The following is a 21,152-nucleotide window of genomic DNA, read 5'->3' as shown; positions in this document are numbered from 1 at the left end:
GCTACAAGTAGCGATTCAGTACTTCCCAGGACCCTTCATGCTTATGAAGACATCGAACCGTGACTGCTAGATTGCAGCGCGCAATCCCGACATAAACAAGCACACAACATTACCGCTACACTATGTGACCTGTGGTCCCACCCGTTGGACGTAGTCGACTCGAGCGCTGCAGGCGACCAGTCAAGATAAAAGGGACTCCTGGGGAACGAAGGATATACAACAAAGGCTACTTACAGATGAAAGTTTTCCTTCACTCTGCCCTTGAACGAGACATGAAAGAGGACAAAACAAACTGAAAAAGAAGGAGGAAAAAGAAAAATGATAAACTTAGAAATACGAAAATCTTTCTCTCGACAAAAGAACAACTTGTAGTTTTTAGGAAAATCGTGAAAGTATAAAGAATTGCAAAAGCCAGAATAGAAGCGGCCGACATTACATTAGACTACCCCTGGCTTACCAATAGGTTCGTAATTGCTTGTTCCTTTTTGTGCATTTAATCAAAATGGCGGAGGCATGCATGACGTCACGTAATATTTTTAGAAGAAGGAATGAAGGGAAGGGGTTGTCATTTCATGTGTGGCGGGGTGGCAACGGTATGGATGAAGGCAGCAAGTGTGGATGTGCACACGTGTATATATATGTCTGTGTGTGTATATGTATGTATACGTTGAAATGTATAGGTACGTATATGTGCGTATTTTGGCGTTTATATATGTGTATGTGGGTGGGTTGGGCCATCCTTTCGAGTGTTTCCTTGCGCTACCTCGCTGACGCGGGAGACAACAACTAAGTATAAAAAAAACTGTATATTTCTTACTTGGTGAGATTTCAGTTTCAAAAAGAATAATCATCGTAAATTATATTCCTTGATAGTTAAACAAGAATATATATATTTAATTCACATGCTCATGAAAATGTTTGATATTTTACATAAGTGTAATGCCGGATATAATTTTCATTAATTAGAACCATTAGTTTTAGGTGCAATTTAACTAATTCAATATGGAACGTTCGTTTCATGTTGCAACACTGCTTTCTGATGAAAAGTGAGGTTAAAGTTCAGTCATGGTTAGAACTAGAACCATCAATAGCATTAGCACTAACACTAGTTCTGGCACTAGCTCTAGCATTAGCTTTAACACTAGCTCTAGCATTAGCATAAACAATAACCCCAGCATTAGCCTTAAGAATAGCCCTGGCATTAGCTTTAACACTAGTTCAAGCATTAGCTTTAATACTAGCCCTAGCATTAGCTTTAACACTAACCCTAGCATTAGCTTCAACACTAGCTCTAGCATTAGCTTTAACACTAGCCCTAGCAAGGAAATCAGAACTAGCTCTTGCGCTAGCACTAGAACTAGCTCTAGCACTAGCATCAGCCCCAGCACTAGCACTAACTCTAGCACTAGGTCTGCACTAGCATTCATATTATCCAAACTGGCAAATGCAATGTAGGAAGAATGATTGGATGTGAATGTATATGGGTATGTTGAGGAATGTGTTGAATCGTCGAGGAATGTATATGGGTATGTTGAGGAATGTGTTGAATCGTCGAGGAATGTATATGGGTATGTTGAGGAATGTTTGGGCGCGTTGGGAATATTATGGGGGAAGATAGCTCATCCATTGTGAAGGTAAAGATGAGTAAGTGTGATGGCATGGTAATCCTGACAGTGATAAATATGTACTACTAAGCTTGCGCCACAGATGAAAAAGTACTGAAGGGAGTGGGTGTGCTGGAAGAGGAAATATATGAGGGTAATATGTGGTGTGATGAGGGTTGACAGAATAAGATGTATGGTAAGAGTGAGGCGTGGAGGTAAGAAGAGTAAGAGAGAGCCGAAGAAAGTGTGCTGAAATGGGCGAGGAGAGGATGACTGACTGAGAGGATATACATGTTGGAAGTGGAGGGAACATGAAGAACAGGGAAACCAAAGTGGCTGTAGAAGGATGGAAGGGAAGGTGCTTTGAGGGTTCAGGCCTGAACATGTGAGAGGATATGGACCGTGTGTTAGACAGAACGAACTGGAGGGGTGTAGTAATCGACACCTCTCCAATTTGCTTTATCCCTTGCACACCTCACCATTGAAGCATCTTTATCTATTTATTTGTTATTATCATCATTATATATATATATATATATATATATATATATATATATATATATATATATATATATATATATATATATATATAAATATATATGTGTGTGTGTGTGTGTGTGTGTGTGTAGACATGGTGGTGGCACCACCTGGGCTGCGGGATCGAGTCCCCCTATGGACAGCGAGGGAGATAGGGGAGAAAGAATACTTCCCACGTATTCCCTGCGTGTCGTAGAAGGCGACTAAAAGAGAAGGGAGCGGGGGGCTGGAAATCCTCCCCTGTTTTTTCTTTTTTTTTTTTAATTTTCCAAAAGAAGGAACAGAGAAGGGGGCCAGGTGAGGATATTCCCTCAAAGGCCCAGTCCTCTGTTCTTAACGCAACCTCGCTAACTCGGGAAACGGCGAATAGTATGAAAGATATATATATATATATATATATATATATATATATATATATATATATATATATATATATATATATATATATATATACACCTGGTAAAACGAGATATGTGCACTGCACATTGTTCTGTGTATGTTGTCCCAGATACCTTTCAGAATATGTATGAGAGAATGAGAGGAACATAATAACATGAGGACAAAGTACAATACAAGTTACAATGCCGCTGGGTATTACGTAGAACTTGTGCTCATCGAGAAAAACACATGAATGACCTTTAACTTATTCTAAATATTTCTGTTTATCTTCCAGTGGAAATATGTGTGTTTGATTCCACGAGAGACAGCCATCTCTCTCTCACCATGACAACTAAGACGATCAGTTGTGGAAATTCTAACTAAGATCAGAGGTTGTGTCTCAGTGAACGGGACCATCATGTCAGCGCAGAGTGTTGGCTAATGTGCGATAAATGTGAGAAATTAGTCCGTGACGTGCAGGATTCCAGGTGAGGGCGTGACCTCTGGAGTGACTGAGATCAACAGGTGGGAGCATAAGATGGAGTTCGCAGCCGCCGTGTCCTCCGAGCTCTCTGGAGAGGCACTTGGCTCGTCAGAAGTTGGAAGCCTGGACATCTTCACGCTGGCCAACTTCGACAACAACTTTACCAGCCTGGCCCAGAATTTCTCCTGGTTGCTCAACGCCTCGGAGGGTCTGAACATAGACCTGATCAACAGGTTTCAGCGGAACAGACGAGTGGACGACGCGGCCTACTACGCCCTCATTGTCGTCTACAGCCTCCTCATCATCCTGGGCTCGACGGGCAACTCCCTCGTGGTCGTGGCCGTCATCAGGAAACCAGCCATGAGGACGGCACGCAACGTCTTCATCATCAACCTGGCGATCTCAGACCTGCTGCTGTGTCTGGTGACGATGCCCCTCACCCTGGTGGAGCTCCTGTCGCAGTACTGGCCCCTGGGAGATCACCCATTCCTCTGCAAGTTGGTGGGGACGCTCCAGGCCACCTCCATCTTCGTCTCCACCATCTCCATCACGGCCATCGCCCTCGACAGGTACCAGGTAAGTCTTCTGACAACTTAGATTACTCTTGTTACGACCATCTATACGATCACACAAACACACACACACACACACACACACACACACACACATACACACAAGATGGCGCGACACAAAATCAGTTTCCATAGTCGTTGGAAAATGTCTTGACAATGGGTTATTATTTTGTTGCTTGGTCATCTCAGGCGTGTCGCTGTTGATCCCCAGGAGGAGAGGTCGCGTGAAGTAAGTTTATTTTGGTGTTAACACGTCAGTATAACAGGTCCCGCGACCGATGAACCCTGAACTGCAGGGCGTGGAGGAGGACTTGTAGGGCCTCGTGAGGTACTGAGGTACTGGGACGTGGGTGAGCTTAAGGCTGACGACGTGTGTGACTTGGCTGGTGATGACGTCGTCTGAGGCAGTTCAGATGTAGAGTTTGTGTAGGGGGCGTTCCTGAGGGAGGTGTAGTCGAGAGCGTCATCGCCAACCGATGGTAGAATCCTCGACATATATAACCTCGACTCCGTGTGACTGTCAGGGCATCATGGTAAAGGTCAGAGGAAGCCACGATCTTTGTGCTCTCTGAGACGCAAAATTGTATGACTGGAAGGTAAAGATAGACCAATGGACACATGCAGGTTGACGACGTGTGTGTGTGTGTGTGTGTGTGTGTGTGTCTGTGTGTGTGAAACGATTCATGATTTCTCTTGCCTCTAAAAATCATACTTGCTGGAAAAACTCGCTTATTATACACAGCCTTTCAACATTTATGCCTTTTATTGCGTTAACGAGAAAAACGAATTAATGATATATGTTCATTCAACATGTGCGCCATGATCACGTCAGATAGTAAGTAAGGCTTACTGTTAGAAGTGGAAATGACAGAGGTCATGCAAGAATAGATGAATATCCTGAAGCCATCCCCCCCTCCCCATGAGCCAGTATATGCCAGAATCAGCGACAACTTTACTGTGGTGCTTGGGAAGGGGAGGGAGGGAGGGAGGGAGGTGGGGGAGGGGAGGGGGAGTTAATGTGCAGCAGTTTCCTATGAGCCGTGTTGTGTGCAGGCTTTACCCGCCTCATCCTTCAGGTCACACGGTGTGACGACGGGGATCCACCACACTGGACCACTGGCTGGTCTCAGATGGAAAGCTTTTGTCACCGCGTAGTCGAGTGGATAACTCACTGCCTGCCTGGCTACGCAGTGCAGCGGTTCTAGGGGTGTTAATCCCTCAGTTCCCAGTGGTTAACTGTTTCCATTTCACGTGTTTCAGTACGTGTTATGAGAGATGGGAACGTTCGTCAGTGTGCAGTGTGGAGGGAAGTGCCAGAGCTGCCACCAAAGGTAATTCCGAGATAGTGTTGAGTGTACTGCAAAGCCAGAGATGAAGGTGATCATTGCCAAACATATTGCGAGACACAGTATCAAAGACACAGAAGGAGATGATGAACATAGACAATGGTTGAAGATAAAAGGCAACACCCAGTTCTAAAGGCTGTATACTAGCCAGTGACAAAAAGAGGTTCTATGCAAGCCATCGTCTCGCAGTAACAGAGCTGATATGATTGGTAGTATTGTAACCAACATCAAAGGTGATAATTATAGAACCATCATTCGTTACGCTGTGGTTGCTGAAGATAACAAAGCCTCAGTCGGAGCACAATGCTGAGGTGGGTGCTGAAGGCTGGTATCACAGCTGGTGCCTTACGTCAGCATCAGACATACACTATCACTGATATGCTCGCTAGCCATACAACGTCAAATTCATGTCTATGTTTCTTCTGTTATCGTCAAAGATCACGACCCTAAGATTAGAAGTCTGAGCACGACGGTACGACCCTTAAGACGACGGTACGACCCTTAAGACGACGGTACGACCCTTGCAGACGACGGTACGATCATTGCACAAGACAATGCTATCCTTGAGGACAATGATACTGCCCAAGGGTATGATGGAATAAAGTTTGACCTGATTCTTTAAGTCAAAGGTCACGCCATCACCTTCAAGAGTTGTACCGTTGTGCTCGAGGGTCGCACCGTCGTGTAGAGGATCGTACCGTCGTGATAAAGAATTGTACCGTCGTGCTCTAAGGTCGTGCCCTCTTCATAAACGACAGTATCATTTTGCTCAAGGATCGTACCGTCATCGTGTTCAAGGATCGTACCGTCGTCTCGCTCAAGGATCGTACCGTCGTCGTGTTCAAGGATCGTACCGTCGTGCACGAGGAGTCAACACGCCGTAAACTTCAAAGCGAGAATATTTTCTTCCCCTTGACTCCTCACGCTGGCTTGATTGCAAAGAGGATGAGTGTCTGTGTGACGTGTTATTCACCTGGTTATTAATAACGCCAGCAGTCTGGTCCGAAGCGAGGTACTTGTCAGCTTAATGAAGAAGTGACACAATGAAAACTCGGACTTACCGCACACACACACACACACACACACACACACACACACACACACACACATACATATATATACACGGCCATGTGTGACGTAATGGTTAGCTTTACTGACCATGAGTCATTATGGCGGCACCAAGTGAGTTCGAATCCTGGATGTGCCAGTCGACCTACATTCAACCCAGGTATTCATCCTCCCCTCGAGACTGGTCGATAAATAGGTACCTGGCTAAAGCTGGTGTATGTGTGTGAGTCTGTGTGTGTATGAACACATAAAAGTAAAAGCATGGTACAAAGTTGTAGGACGGGGAAACACGAGTGTAAAATTCTTTCCCCGTAACATACAAATAGTAAGATTCCTTCCACGTACGGCACAAATGAGTAATTACAAGCTCGTAATTGCATCCTCGCTTCCTGTTACGCCGGACGCAACACTGGTCCTTCCAACCCTCTGCAACCATCACCGGAAAGAAGTCCCCCTAACCATTCACGCTACCATCACCATCTACCACCGGAGATCCCTCGTCCCCATGTTGCAGTTCCCACAGACCACTACAAGAACACTCTCCTCCCAGCCATTGTGAAATCATAAACAATCAACAGATTGCCTGTTAACTTTAACCTGAAAAATCTGTTTAATACTCCTTCCCCCCCCCCTCCCCCCTCGTTTATAACACCCTCTGCTTATCTTATATCCCCTCTTCATCCCCAGGCATTTTCAGCCTTAAGACAGCTCGTAAAAGGTGCCATCGACCATCTTCATTACACATGTAATGAAGATGTACTGTCTTGCTTCTCGACCCGTCTTGCTGTCCGCCGCCGCCGGCACGTCCTCCACCATCGTGTTGTGCGAGCCAAGTAAAATGATTACTACCGCCTCTCACTTCACCAAGCCTCAGGTTCGAACCCTGGGCATCAAACGAGCGCAACTATCAGTCTAACTCTTCAACTCGAAGTTACAGTGCACCCACACACGTGCCCTTCACCTGGCCCTATGTGCGTTCTCTCTCCTACAAGCTCTTGACCACCACGTCATGGGCCTTCATCACAAGGTTGAAACCATTGGCTCTGACCGGCCATCATCCCCAGGACATGCAGTAACTTTGTGCCTTATGGGCAAGCTATCAAACAACAAGGTCTTTACACTGACAAGCCACGATGACGAAGGTTGGGATCAGTAAGACGGTTTTATCAAAACAGACACGAGGGGAAAAGATACACACATGCAACCAAGATGACCTGCAGGAAATTATCGTACGTGCTTCAGCAATTATCGTACATGCTACAGCAATTACCGTATATACTGAGGCAATTATTGTACATGCCGAGATAAAAGAAAGAATGATACATACCATTTCTTTTTCTTTTACCCCGGTGTCACATAAAGCCTTTCTAGTAAACAACTCCCATACAAGGGAACTGTTTACGTTATACAACGTCCAGATACATACGGACTTCCTGTATACGACTTCCAAACTCACCAGAGTTTCGTAAAGCATATCATTGCTACTCAAGGTTACGTAGAAAAAAAAAAAAGAGAGAGAAGGTCTTTAACCCTCGTCATCAATCCTCACGGATTTTGGAACGACATTGGTTTCACTTTAGATAAAAAAAAAAAAGATGTTGGAAGTGGTCAAGGATTTTCCGATGGGATGACATCTGACGGGTGGCTGGAGTGCCCCCCCCCCCCTCTAGCAACCCTTCGTCAGGGGGTTCCCGGGTCATGTGAGTGATGCCCTTAATTGGCCTTCCTGTCACAGCCGGGCTTATCTCTCAAGCTTTATCTTCACTACAGAAATACTGAAAGCTTGACTGCTCTACGAAGAAAAATATCGTACGGGAGAGGTATATATATATATATATATATATATATATATATATATATATATATATATATATATATATATATATCAAACAAAGATAAGAATATAGATATGAGTATGAGAATCTAACATACGAAAACACGAAACATTCTTGCAGAAAGTCAGCTATCATTATGCGAGTTGCCTGTTGATATACATTCTCATAAATATCATATACATTCTGCTGAACAAAACAAAAATAATGATCCGGGACGACAAACTAGATAGATTTATGATGAACCTCTTATCCTTCCCACGCTACGTTAACCATATTTTCAATCATCTATCAAAGTTTGGCAACGCTGTACTCACATGGTTGCCCCTTTAAACATCACCTGAAGTGAAACTTGAACTACGAGACGTTTCTTCGAGTTTCAGTTTCACTGCAACAAGAGAGCTAGTCATAAGGACCTCTCTCCATACGACACATGAATCAACTATAACACAAATTTCTATCCAGTCTATAAAGGTCAAGTTAGCATGACGTCTGCTGGTGTTCCCACAAAGGCATCGTTCTCAACAACAACAACAACAACAACAACAACAACAACAACAACCAATTTTAAGACCTGAGGCGCACAGGTACCCTTGACACGAGAGAGGAAAACAAAAACAAAAAAATAAGTCCGTTTTCTTAACGTCTGTGTTGGAATGAGTTCCTCCACCAGAATGATAATTGTGTTCAAGATAAACAATTGTCTCAGATCTCAAGCAATGACCACTGAGAAGACTTCCCTCCACCACAGCAACTTGGTTACCTTATCCTGACTTAACAATCACAAGGACCATGATTCCGACAGGTTAATCACATTACATACATTATTAAGAAGCGACTTACCTGCCACCATTGCAGTGATCCACTGGTGAGGTAGGTTAGGTACGTGGATACACAGACCACACAGACCATCCATGGTCCGAGCGAGGTGGTCTGGCCACTCGTTCACGGACTGTTTAACTGCCATCACAACTTGGTTATAAGTAGCTCCTGGCCGTATCAAATTGTCTTCTCTTTCAGTTATCATTTTCTCAAAAGCCATATCGTCATTTTCTGCCCCACGTCTTTCTACTGTATTGTCTACGGCATGTGAGGGAGAAGAAGAGGATCTTAATGTAACACATCGCCAGCACAGCACACAATGAGTCTGGACACCGCGGTGAGTAAGGAGCTCCACTCCTGGGTCACACACACACACACACACACACCACCAGTAGTGGCCTCCGCTAGCGACACTAAGTCATAACTGACGGTGGACTGCGGGGCGGAGCGCAGAGTGGGGAGAGCAGGAGCAAACGACCGTCATGCAAGTCCTTAACTATCAAACGACCAGACGAGGCTGTTGATAGATCGTTTACACTCCTGGTGTCAAGTTCTGCTCCTGGGTAGCGACGTCACAGGTCTCTCTCTCTGTCAACCACATCCCCTCCTCATCCACCACCGCCATCCACCACCACCTCACCTGTGTGGGGAGGGGGGTTATAAGGAGAGGGAGGGGCAAACGCAGGTGGGGGGTGGGGGGAGGGGGTCACGGGCACACCAATCGGCCTGTCGACAGTTGCCTGTCGTGTGTGTGTGTGTGTGTGTCTGTGTCCAACTTAATATATCACTTTATGAAACACGGCCTTTGTATATATGGCTCACATATGCATTTCTTAAGTCTCCATGCATTATTACATGTGTTTTACGAATGCAAGAGGCGCTTCTTTACTTCTTTGAATAAATGATCGTTATAACAACACATGAATCATTCACACAACGTTTTATAACAATGGTTGAACAATGACCTCCTTCATCTTCTCACTGGAGGCTGATGAATGCATGCTACGTGACAACGAGATACAGCCCAGTGTTATGCATATAACATATGGTGTGTGGTAGTATTCACACACACACACACACACACACACACACACATACACACGCTTCCACAAGGTCCTCCCCCTACATCCCCCAACCCCCCTCCCCCTGCGCATATACCCAGGGAGAGACGCCGGGTGAGAGAGAGAGAGAGAGAGAGAGAGAGAGAGAGAGAGAGAGAGAGAGAGAGAGAGAGAAGGGGGGGCGAGAGTGGAAAGAGGGACTGCGACGGTGCCACATTTACTGAACTTCTGGAGGTGAAGGTGATTACACACGACGTGTGCTTCAGTCTGTCCTCATGCAACGCTGTATTAAAGCTAAAACAGCAACGTGGTTTGCCTGACTGTCGAATGTTGTCACAGAGGCTTGGTGTGTAGAGGAGGTACGTAGTGTTCTGGCATCTGGCATGAAGTAGCTTCACATGATTACTGGAACAACAACGACAACCAGGCAGTTTGGTGAACCACAATAACCAGGCAGTTTGGTGAACAACGACAACCAGGCAGTTTGGTGAACAACGACAACCAGGCAGTTTGGTGAACCACAATAACCAGGCAGTTTGGTGAACAACGACAACCAGGCAGTTTGGTGAACAACGACAACCAGGCAGTTTGGTGAACAACGACAACCAGGCAGTTTGGTGAACAACAACAACCAGGCAGTTTGGTGAACAACGACAACCAGGCAGTTTGGTGAACAACAACAACCAGGCAGTTTGGTGAACAACGACAACCAGGCAGTTTGGTGAACAACAACAACCAGGCAGTTTGGTGAACAACGACAACCAGGCAGTTTGGTGAACCACAATAACCAGGCAGTTTGGTGAACAACGACAACCAGGCAGTTTGGTGAACAACAACAACCAGGCAGTTTGGTGAACAACGACAACCAGGCAGTTTGGTGAACAACAACAACCAGGCAGTTTGGTGAACAACGACAACCAGGCAGTTTGGTGAACCACAATAACCAGGCAGTTTGGTGAACAACGACAACCAGGCAGTTTGGTGAACCACAATAACCAGGCAGTTTGGTGAACAACGACAACCAGGCAGTTTGGTGAACAACAATAACCAGGCAGTTTGGTGAACAACGACAACCAGGCAGTTTGGTGAACAACAACAACCAGGCAGTTTGGTGAACAACGACAACCAGGCAGTTTGGTGAACCACAACAACCAGGCAGTTTGGTGAACAACGACAACCAGGCAGTTTGGTGAACAACGACAACCAGGCAGTTTGGTGAACAACGACAACCAGGCAGTTTGGTGAACAACAACAACCAGGCAGTTTGGTGAACAACGACAACCAGGCAGTTTGGTGAACAACAACAACCAGGCAGTTTGGTGAACAACGACAACCAGGCAGTTTGGTGAACAACAACAACCAGGCAGTTTGGTGAACAACGACAACCAGGCAGTTTGGTGAACCACAATAACCAGGCAGTTTGGTGAACAACGACAACCAGGCAGTTTGGTGAACAACAACAACCAGGCAGTTTGGTGAACAACGACAACCAGGCAGTTTGGTGAACAACAACAACCAGGCAGTTTGGTGAACAACGACAACCAGGCAGTTTGGTGAACAACAACAACCAGGCAGTTTGGTGAACAACGACAACCAGGCAGTTTGGTGAACAACAACAACCAGGCAGTTTGGTGAACAACGACAACCAGGCAGTTTGGTGAACAACGACAACCAGGCAGTTTGGTGAACAACAACAACCAGGCAGTTTGGTGAACAACGACAACCAGGCAGTTTGGTGAACCACAATAACCAGGCAGTTTGGTGAACAACAACAACCAGGCAGTTTGGTGAACAACGACAACCAGGCAGTTTGGTGAACAACATCAACCAGGCAGTTTGGTGAACAACGACAACCAGGCAGTTTGGTGAACCACAATAACCAGGCAGTTTGGTGAACAACAACAACCAGGCAGTTTGGTGAACAACAACAACCAGGCAGTTTGGTGAACAACGAACAACCAGGCAGTTTGGTGAACCACAATAACCAGGCAGTTTGGTGAACAACGACAACCAGGCAGTTTGGTGAACCACAATAACCAGGCAGTTTGGTGAACAACGACAACCAGGCAGTTTGGTGAACAACAACAACCAGGCAGTTTGGTGAACAACGACAACCAGGCAGTTTGGTGAACAACAACAACCAGGCAGTTTGGTGAACAACGACAACCAGGCAGTTTGGTGAACAACAACAACCAGGCAGTTTGGTGAACAACGACAACCAGGCAGTTTGGTGAACCACAACAACCAGGCAGTTTGGTGAACAACGACAACCAGGCAGTTTGGTGAACAACAACAACCAGGCAGTTTGGTGAACAACACAACCAGGCAGTTTGGTGAACAACGACAACCAGGCAGTTTGGTGAACAACGACAACCAGGCAGTTTGGTGAACAACGACAACCAGGCAGTTTGGTGAACAACGACAACCAGGCAGTTTGGTGAAAAAGTATCGCAAAAAAGTTATGTATTGACTAGAAAGCTTCGTAGAGTTTCGCAAATGATTTTAATGCTTGAGTAACTTAAATATTAAACAAAATGGTTGACAATTTGGTCATTTAACGAATGTCTGAATAAAGAAATTGCTGGATTTCTTTACCTTGTATTCATCCAAACATATGCATGCATACCATCTTAAGAGCCACGTGTAACTCAATACCCAGTTATCCTCACACATCACATTATAATATTTAGTAAACTTGTTCCCTCCTCGTATGTATCCCTAGCCAGCCAGCCAGCCAGGCAGCGCTGGTCTGAGCACATATGGTCGCCCATGCCACCCGCCTTTGGCTTTGTGTTGACAGTGACCTGTTGGAGAATGGGAGGAACCTCCTCCACACTAATTGGACGAAGGCCTGCGCGAACCCATACGCCATCTCGTAGCTTCAACAGATAAAATAGACTGATTGTTGTAGCGAAGTGCGTATCTCATGTCGTCTTAACCACAGCTCGGTTGAAGGTAGTCCTGATGACGTGTAATGACAGCAGCAGCAGCAGCAGCAGGGGAGGTGTTACCCTCATGCTATAACCGCTTGTTATCATCAGGTCACGTCTGTTTCTGATAAGCAACCTGGACACATCAGACATGAGGTCAAGTCAGGCTCACATAGCAGCCTGACTACTGTTTATTATGGACCAGAACCCTTGCCATGTCACCAGTGAGACTCGTTACGATCAGGTAAAAGACCTGCTTAATTGGATACTTGATTCGTTTCTCTCAAGATTATGTTTCATTAGGAATCCAGCTCGTTATCTTACCTTTCCTCTGTCAGAAATGAATATTGAATACTGAATATCTCAGCAAGTCGTGATGAACTCTAACTACAAGCCCGACTCGTTGCTGCTGCAGGTTGGTCAGGTTCCACACGTAGTTAAGAGCTCAACTAGTCTAAAAGATCTGACTTCACACTATGCTTTGTCAGTCCTGCGATTCGAAGGTCACAAGTGAACTTTACCCTTACCATCCTATCTCGTATTCAAGTTTAGATCCAATTGTTCTTCCCTTAGGAGTTGGCAATCAGCTATCCTCTCTTCGAATCTGCATTAATTCAGTTCCGGAAGGATATATAATCTTGTGTTAATCCCCTGTAGGTTTCCACTCCAAAGGCGCCGTCTCTCGTCAGTAGAGCACAAACACGCTATCAGTCATCTCCTTAAGGCTAACGGGTTACTGCTGGAGGGTAAAATCCTCTTACACTTAGCTCGGCTTCTTGCCTAATAATCCGTCTACATGGTTTGGATCCCTTGAAACGCTATGATCCGTTCCAGGGGAACGAGTTTCCTCAATAGTGTTACATTCCACAAGGATCCCAGGTTACAATCTTATATCCCATTAGGAGCTACGCGTTACAGACTATGTCACTTCCCTTCAGGAGCCACAGGCTACCATGTTACATCCCTTCAGGAGCCACATGTTACACACTGCGTTACATCTCTTCAGGAACCACAAGTTGCACACTGTGTTACATCCCTTCAGGAACCATAAGTTACAGAGTGTCCTTCAGGAGAGCAAAGTTCCTCCATGAGGGAAGTGTTTCCTTACCAGCTCCTGCGTTCGTTCAAGAGAGACGCCCTCCTCCCTCACCATGGAAATATGTTGTTAGTCTTTTAAGGAAAAGATCCGGTCCCTTATGAGTTCAGTGCTGCTTTAGAAGGGCTGTCTTTTTCTTCGTTGTCTCATCTTCTTCATCTTCTTCATTTTCTTCATCGTTTTCTCCTCCTCCTCCTCCTCCTCCTCCTCCCCTCCTCCTCCTCCTCCTCCTTCTTCTTCTTCCCACGTGATCTCAATGTTTCTCCTGGAAGGATGTCTTTTCTCAGCAGGCACAGTGCTTCTCATGGAGATCCTTCAAGTGAAACATCCCAGCAGTGGGTCGAGCACGGTCTTAACCCCACATTCTCATGCCAGCTGACCTAACCTGTCTGTCTCCTGTAAGGAGAGGCAAGATGTATGTACGTCCTCTAGTGAGGGCGGTATGAGGGTCGGCCATGCAAGCTAGGGGTATTTTTTTTTTTTTTTTTGTTCTTTGAGGTGGTGTTGCGTTTCAAGAGTGGTGGCATATAGTTGAGAAATCTCTCTCTCTCTCTCTCTCTCTCTCTCTCTCTCTCTCTCTCTCTCTCTCTCTCTCTCTCTCTCTCTCTCTCTCTCTCTCTCTCTCTCTCTCTCGTAACAAGCAGATAGGATTACTGTAAACACGCTGGAGCATTGGTAAACCATTATCAAAGAGGATTACACAGGATTGATTACAAAGATTATACACACAGGATTAAGTCATATAATCCTTTTCTTTCTTTCTCTCTCTCACTCTCTCTCTCTCTCTCTCTCTCTTCTCTCTCTCTCTCTCTCTCTCTCTCTCTCTCTCTCTCTCTCTCTCTCTCTCTCGTTTGTTACCGTCTATCAACACGAATCCGTCCAATACAGACAGGTGCATCAAACAGAAGCCAGTCTTTCCAGTTGTGTGAATGAGATGAAAAGAAAAAAAAAAGGATAAAGAAATTTTCCCTTGTTGTATATACGTATAAATAAGCCACCACCATTACGAACTTCAACAATTACATACATTGGAGGGAGTCGTGGGCACAGGAAGACATAGCATTGTGTTCGCCACTGTGCAAATATCACTTTCCTTCGTATGACCACACTGGGCTAATGGAGGTCTTTGTCTTGGCTTCCACAGACCCCGAGCTCCCCCCCGCGAGGTCACCACGCTACCCACATACGACACAATTTGCATAACAAAAGAACATTTTTTTTTTTTTCTGATACAGTAGTGAGGCTGACGAGGCCTGCAGTAGTTACAATGGGGGACTGTTTGGCTGGATCATCCAGGTTGTTGTGACGCCAAGGTGAACGGTCGTGACCTGGCGTACAGTGACCCTTAGTGACCTGATGTGGCTGAAGTGGTGACCCAGCGTGGTGTTAGTGGTGACATCATGATAACAAGATATGGTGACCTCATTATCTCTCTATATATACTACACGATGACCTGCAACAAACGTGACCTGTATGGTGTTATGGATGACCCACATTTGGCCAGCAGTGACCTATCTTGGTGCTGAGCCAAGCTGCCAAGGTCAGGAGTGATGACCTGAAGAGTCATTAGTGACCACAGTCCAGACTGTGACTCGTCTTGGTGCGCCTGATGAACTGGTATGGCGTCGCCGGTGTACTGGTAGAGGGCAAGCAGTAGTGATGACCCATAATCCTGGTGACCTACGTCAGGCTCAGGTTGGACGTGCGAGTGATGACCCTTAACAGTGATGACCCCTGCTGGTGACCTGTATACCTGTATTACTGGTCATCTTTGTCAGTCCAGTCTTGTTTCACTGGTGACCTCGATAGTGGTGACTTATGATTGTGGTGACCTGTAACAGTGGTGACCTTTGACTGTGGTGACCTGTAACAGTGGTGACCTGTGACTGCGGTGACCTGTAACAGTGGTGACCTGAGACTGTGGTGATATGTGACTGTGGTGACCTGTAACAGTGGTGACTTGTGACTGTTGTGACCTGTCACTGTGGTGACCTGTAACAGTGGTGAGCTATCAGAGCTATCACAGTGGTGACCTATGACAGTGATAATCCGTGACAGTGGTGCCCAGTGTCATTGGTGATTGTGTGTGTGTGTGTGTGTGTGTGTGTGTGTGTATGTGTGTGTATGTGTGTGTGTGTAATCACTTGCTAGTATATGTGAGGAGTGAACAAACAATTGTGTCATTTCTCCTCATAGTTACAAATATATTGTTTCAATTTCGTTTTAAAAACCTTATAACTCACTGCCAAACTTAGTTAATCAATTTCACATATCAATTTTACACACACACACACACACACACACACACACACACACACACACACACACACACACAAACACACACATACACACACACACACATATATATATATATATATATATATATATATATATATATATATATATATATATATATATATATATATATATATATATATATGTATATATATATATATATATATATATATATATATATATATATATATATATATATATATATATATATATATATATATTAAGTATATGTATATGGAGTCAATCGTCAGGTGATGCGTGTTGCATTATGCTGTTGCACCCCACATGTTGCACATGAACATTCCAGCAAATAAAATATTACAAGTAAAGCAACAATAAAAATATAGCCAGCATTTTGCCCTACATTGGATTTGCGTCCTTGTATGTCTACATTACAGTTATTGTTTATCCTAACTACAGTATTGTCTGTGTGCTGGTAATGGTCATCATGTAAATGCTGTGTCTGAATACAGCCATTATCAACGCGATTACAAGATCAACGAACACAATGCTGGCCGTGAAATACAATCCTGTTCAACAATACATTGAAGATTTACGTCGGTAATACCACACATAATAACCACTGACAGAACATCAACTCTTTCATAGAAAGTTGATATGTAATTAGAAAATATTTGACAGTTAAATCCTGCTGAATGAATTAACAGATTATAAGCATTCATATCCCACACTAGGCGTTCCTTGTTCGCAGTAACGCAATAATGATCTTTTTTTTTCTCTCGTTATGTTGTTGAGAAATATCTACACCTGAAATACCAACAGTAAGCTGGATCACTTCTGTTGTGTCGAGTTACCGTTCACGGGCGAAACGGATAACAGGAGAGATGCTAAACCTTTCCTGTTAACGGTAAGCTGTGCGCCGCTGGCCTGTAGCAAGTGCTGCTTGCTGAGGTGAGGGAACATTCGACGTTAACTGCTTCTCCAACACTGGCCCCCACCAACACCACCACTACCTCCAACACCATCGCCACCATTCATCTGCACCGTAGACCAGCTCCTGCATTACTACCTTGCCATGACCCACTGATCTGGCCGGGCTGAGAGCCAGGAGGAATCACTGTGCATGACCCAGAGGCATGCAAGCATAGCTGGCAAGCACTGCGCTGGAAGCAAGCATGGCGATGCTGGCAGGCAAGCATACAGTGGAGAGGCATTGCCACGGAAGACGCCATGCACGCACCAACGACCATCAGACGGGCAAACATCACACAGAGACACACAACAAGCAATCGATTACAACCATTGTTATAATCTCATAACATTAGCTTGCATTACCATGAGAGACACATGGCCACTGTCATGGTGGCCTGGATCACCATAGATGCAAACTACCATCATCATGGTGGTTCATATCACTTCCACGGCACGAGACGTTCCCATGGCGACGGATCCTGGCCGTCAGGACAAAGTTTCCAAAACAACTCAACGGAGAAAGAAGAGAACCGAGATGAAGGAAGAAGAGAGCCGAGATGAAGGAAGAAGAAATTCAAGATGAAAGAAGAAGAGAACCGAGATGAAGGAAGAAGAGAACCGAGATGAAGGAAGAAGAAATTCAAGATGAAAGAAGAAGAGAACCGAGATGAAGGAAGAAGAAAGCCGAGATGAAGGAAGAAGAAAGCCGAGGACGCGAGAACATGACCTTATCGTAGCCACATTCACATTGTTGAGTTCAGGCAATTATATAAACGCGTTTGTGGCTCCTCCGGAAAAAACTATTATCAATTCTTCCTTTTTTAATGGCTACAGAAATTTGAAAATTGGGAAGGAAGATAAACGTTTGTGGAGAAGCAATTGTTGTCATGAGGGAGAATCTGCTGGCGCAAAAAAATCTAGCCATTGTTCGAGATATATCGAGAGATGACGTTGCCCGACTCCCTCCAACAGAAAATGTACAATGAGCGTCGATCGTCTGGAGATGGAACGTTTTCCCTTTGTTTCGCCTTGTGAGGGTTACTTCCTCCTTTGTCTCACCCTATGAGGGTTACTTCCTCCTTTGTCTCGCCTTGTGAGGGTTACTTCCTCCTTTGTCTCGCCTTGTGAGGGTTACTTCCTCCTTTGTCTCGCCTTGTGAGGGTTACTTCCTCCTTTGTCTCACCCTATGAGGGTTACTTCCTCCTTTGTCTCGCCTTGTGAGGGTTACTTCCTCCTTTGTCTCGCCTTGTGAGGGTTACTTCCTCCGTCCTGTACGTGATTCATGTATTGATCTGCTACTGTAAACAGTTCATGAGGTGTCATTTGACCCTCCACTCTGCTTCAGGTTATAACATGAAGGGAAACTTAGATTTCAGTTGACGAAACAAAGCAGAAGATCGTCAGAGAACTCCTCGCTTCAAACTAGCTCCTCCTGCCCCTGCTACTCAATGTACTGCAGGCCGTGGAGGTGCAAGAGAATCATGAATAATACTGATAGAAGATAGACACAATTCATTAAGTCTTTCACACACACACACACACACACACACACACACACACACACACACACACACACACACACACGCACGCGCGCGCACAGTTATCATTGATAATTATCTGATAGATGTTGCATCTATTAAGTTCATATGTCAAATTTTCCACAAGTTAAAATTCGACTGAAAACCAAACCACCACAAACCACCACAAACCACCACACACCACCACACACCACCACACTCCACCACACACCACCACAAACCACCACACACCACCACAAACCACCACAAACCACCACACACCACCACAAACCACCACAAACCACCACATCACTCCAACCTTGTATGAACAGTTTCTTCTAAAACGTAAGAATAAAGATCAGTAGATATTGTGGTGCCCTTCATACAGCACCTGGTAGTGATGACCCTCCCTTCTAAACACATCCCGACCACATCCCCTGGTGACGAGGTCTACGCCGCTGACCCCCGGGGTCGCGTGACCTTCAGTCTCTCTCCTGTGGTGTCTGCCTCCCTGACGCATAAGACCATCCCACTAAGAGAGATATGCATGGATCAGCAAACTTTCCTTTTTTTTTTTTTGTCTTTTGAGAGAAAAATTTAAACCCGTTCATCCCTTCCATAAATCTTGCTTCTGCTCGTTAAGCCAGCAGGGTCTGAAGCCGAGACGGAGAGAGAGAGAGAGAGAGAGAGAGAGAGAGAGAGAGAGAGAGAGAGAGAGAGAGAGAGAGAGAGAGAGAGAGAGAGAGAAGAGGGGGGGGGTGGGGAGGTCGTGGTTGTAAAGGATCCGTAGCCAATCTCTGGCCACCACCGTCTAGAGAGAGAGAGAGAGTAAAGAAGCTTTTTAAAGAGTTTTCCCCATAGATGAGCAGGTCAGATGGGGCTTTGTTCAATCATCTTCCCAGTCATCTTCTTCATTCTTCCTCAACGTCACACAGCGTCTGAGTTAACCTCACATCTCCAGCTGATCATCCTCAGCTATACGTAAAGATTTCCTATATTCAAAGACGTACATGTTGATGGTGTTGATAATGGACTCATTGTTTTCCCCATGTCAAATACTCATTTCTAAACCCACTGGGCCCACTGTACTTTGATCACTCTGCTTCACATCATGACATTATCTGCCTGGCATCTACTTAGCCCATCACTGGAAAACTACTGATATATGATATACTATATCATGTAACTAATGGCACAATGGCACATGATATACTATATTATGTAACTACTGATATATGATATACTATATCATGATACTAATGATATATGATACACTATATCATGTAACTACTGATATATAATATACTACGTCGTGTCACAACAAGTAATAGTAATCTGGTTGTGTATACTTGTGTGTTACGAGGAGAGAGTTTTACACTCGTGTTGCCCCGTCTTCCAACCCTGTGTATATGTGTATCATGTCTTCTGCAGTGGGAGACTACACACACACACACACCCACACACACACACACACACACACACACACACCTCACAGAGGGTCAGTAATGGTCCTTCGTCTGGTTTGGGAATCCCTTTCCTTCCACTCCTCAGACATCGAGCACTACATCCTGACGGAGGGCAGAAGTTCCTCCTTCCCTCCCTCGCTCACGGAGTCGAACGGCTTAATCTAAGAATCTAATTTCCTCGGTCTGTCAGGTCCTGCTGGTCGAGTGTTCCCCAGGATTACCAACCTGGCCAGGATGTTTGTATAAGGATTTTCAGCTTCAGGCGTCTTCCAGGAACTACACCTGATTCCAGTCATGTGTGTGTGTGTGTGTGTGTGTGTGTGTGTGTGTGTGTGTGTGTAAAGCTAAGGGTGCATGTGATCGTCCAAAAACACCGTCAACCAATCGCATATATTCTTTAAGAAATCGTACTGGCTATATTTTGTCCCGCCACGTACAGTGTCAACACAGAGGTAATAAGAGCCTTCCTAACCCAGCTTATAACTCCCTGTACTTTGTGTACACGTGATGATTTATGTATGGCTGTAGCTTGTCACACACACACACACACACACACACACACACACACACACACACACACACACATTTATATTACAGAGAGCAAACATAGATTTAAGAAGTTGTGTGATGATAGAAATATTCTAGATATGGGGCCCCACGGGTGTAGAACTCCCTCAAATGGGGCCCCACGGATGTAAAACTCCCTCAAATGGGGCCCCACGGGTGTAAAACTCCCTCCTCGAACGATGTAGATAGGTGATTGCACACGAAAAATAGTGGACTCTGAATGGTCTGTCAAGACCCTCAGCAACAAGAGACTCTTGTCACCACAAGACACGCCACATACAACCTAAAACCTCCACATTTACTTCCTTCAGACTTCAAGGAAGAGTAAGGTGGCCAAGCAAGACATCGAGGGTGACTCCAGTAGGCCAGGTTGGCCTCGAGGCTTACGCCTGTGACCATCTCCATAGCTCAGTCAACACAGGGTCGAGGACCTGTTCACTGAGACTGGTGGCCTGACACTCTAGATCTCCTGTACGACAAAAAGGCTCTCTTGTCTCTCCGTCTGCCCTCTGTAGGCAAGGCAATAAAGCTGCCAGACGAACGATCATTAACCCTCCATACAGAGTTGCCATTAATTCATCTATTTCCTTAACGGCAATGAAATAGCTGGCAGCTGGGGTGATATATATTCTCAGGAATACAT

General features: G+C 45.2%; 1 protein-coding gene across 1 annotated transcript in view; it reads left to right on the top strand.

Annotated features, from left to right (window-relative positions):
- Window positions 1–21,152, top strand: part of LOC139765083 (neuropeptide F receptor-like) — a 70,161-nt gene that overhangs the window by 8,348 nt on the left and 40,661 nt on the right. The window contains exon 2 of the mRNA XM_071692237.1: window positions 2,815–3,579. Coding sequence (XP_071548338.1) covers window positions 3,058–3,579 — 522 coding nt within the window. The 5' untranslated portion in view covers window positions 2,815–3,057. The remainder of the gene's footprint in view (window positions 1–2,814; window positions 3,580–21,152) is intronic.

The sequence above is a fragment of the Panulirus ornatus genome, chromosome 4, assembly GCF_036320965.1.
Source record: "Panulirus ornatus isolate Po-2019 chromosome 4, ASM3632096v1, whole genome shotgun sequence".
NCBI classification, from domain to species: domain Eukaryota; kingdom Metazoa; phylum Arthropoda; class Malacostraca; order Decapoda; family Palinuridae; genus Panulirus; species Panulirus ornatus.
The sequence above is the reverse complement of the archived record's forward strand: the minus strand, read 5'-3'. Positions and strand labels throughout refer to the sequence as shown.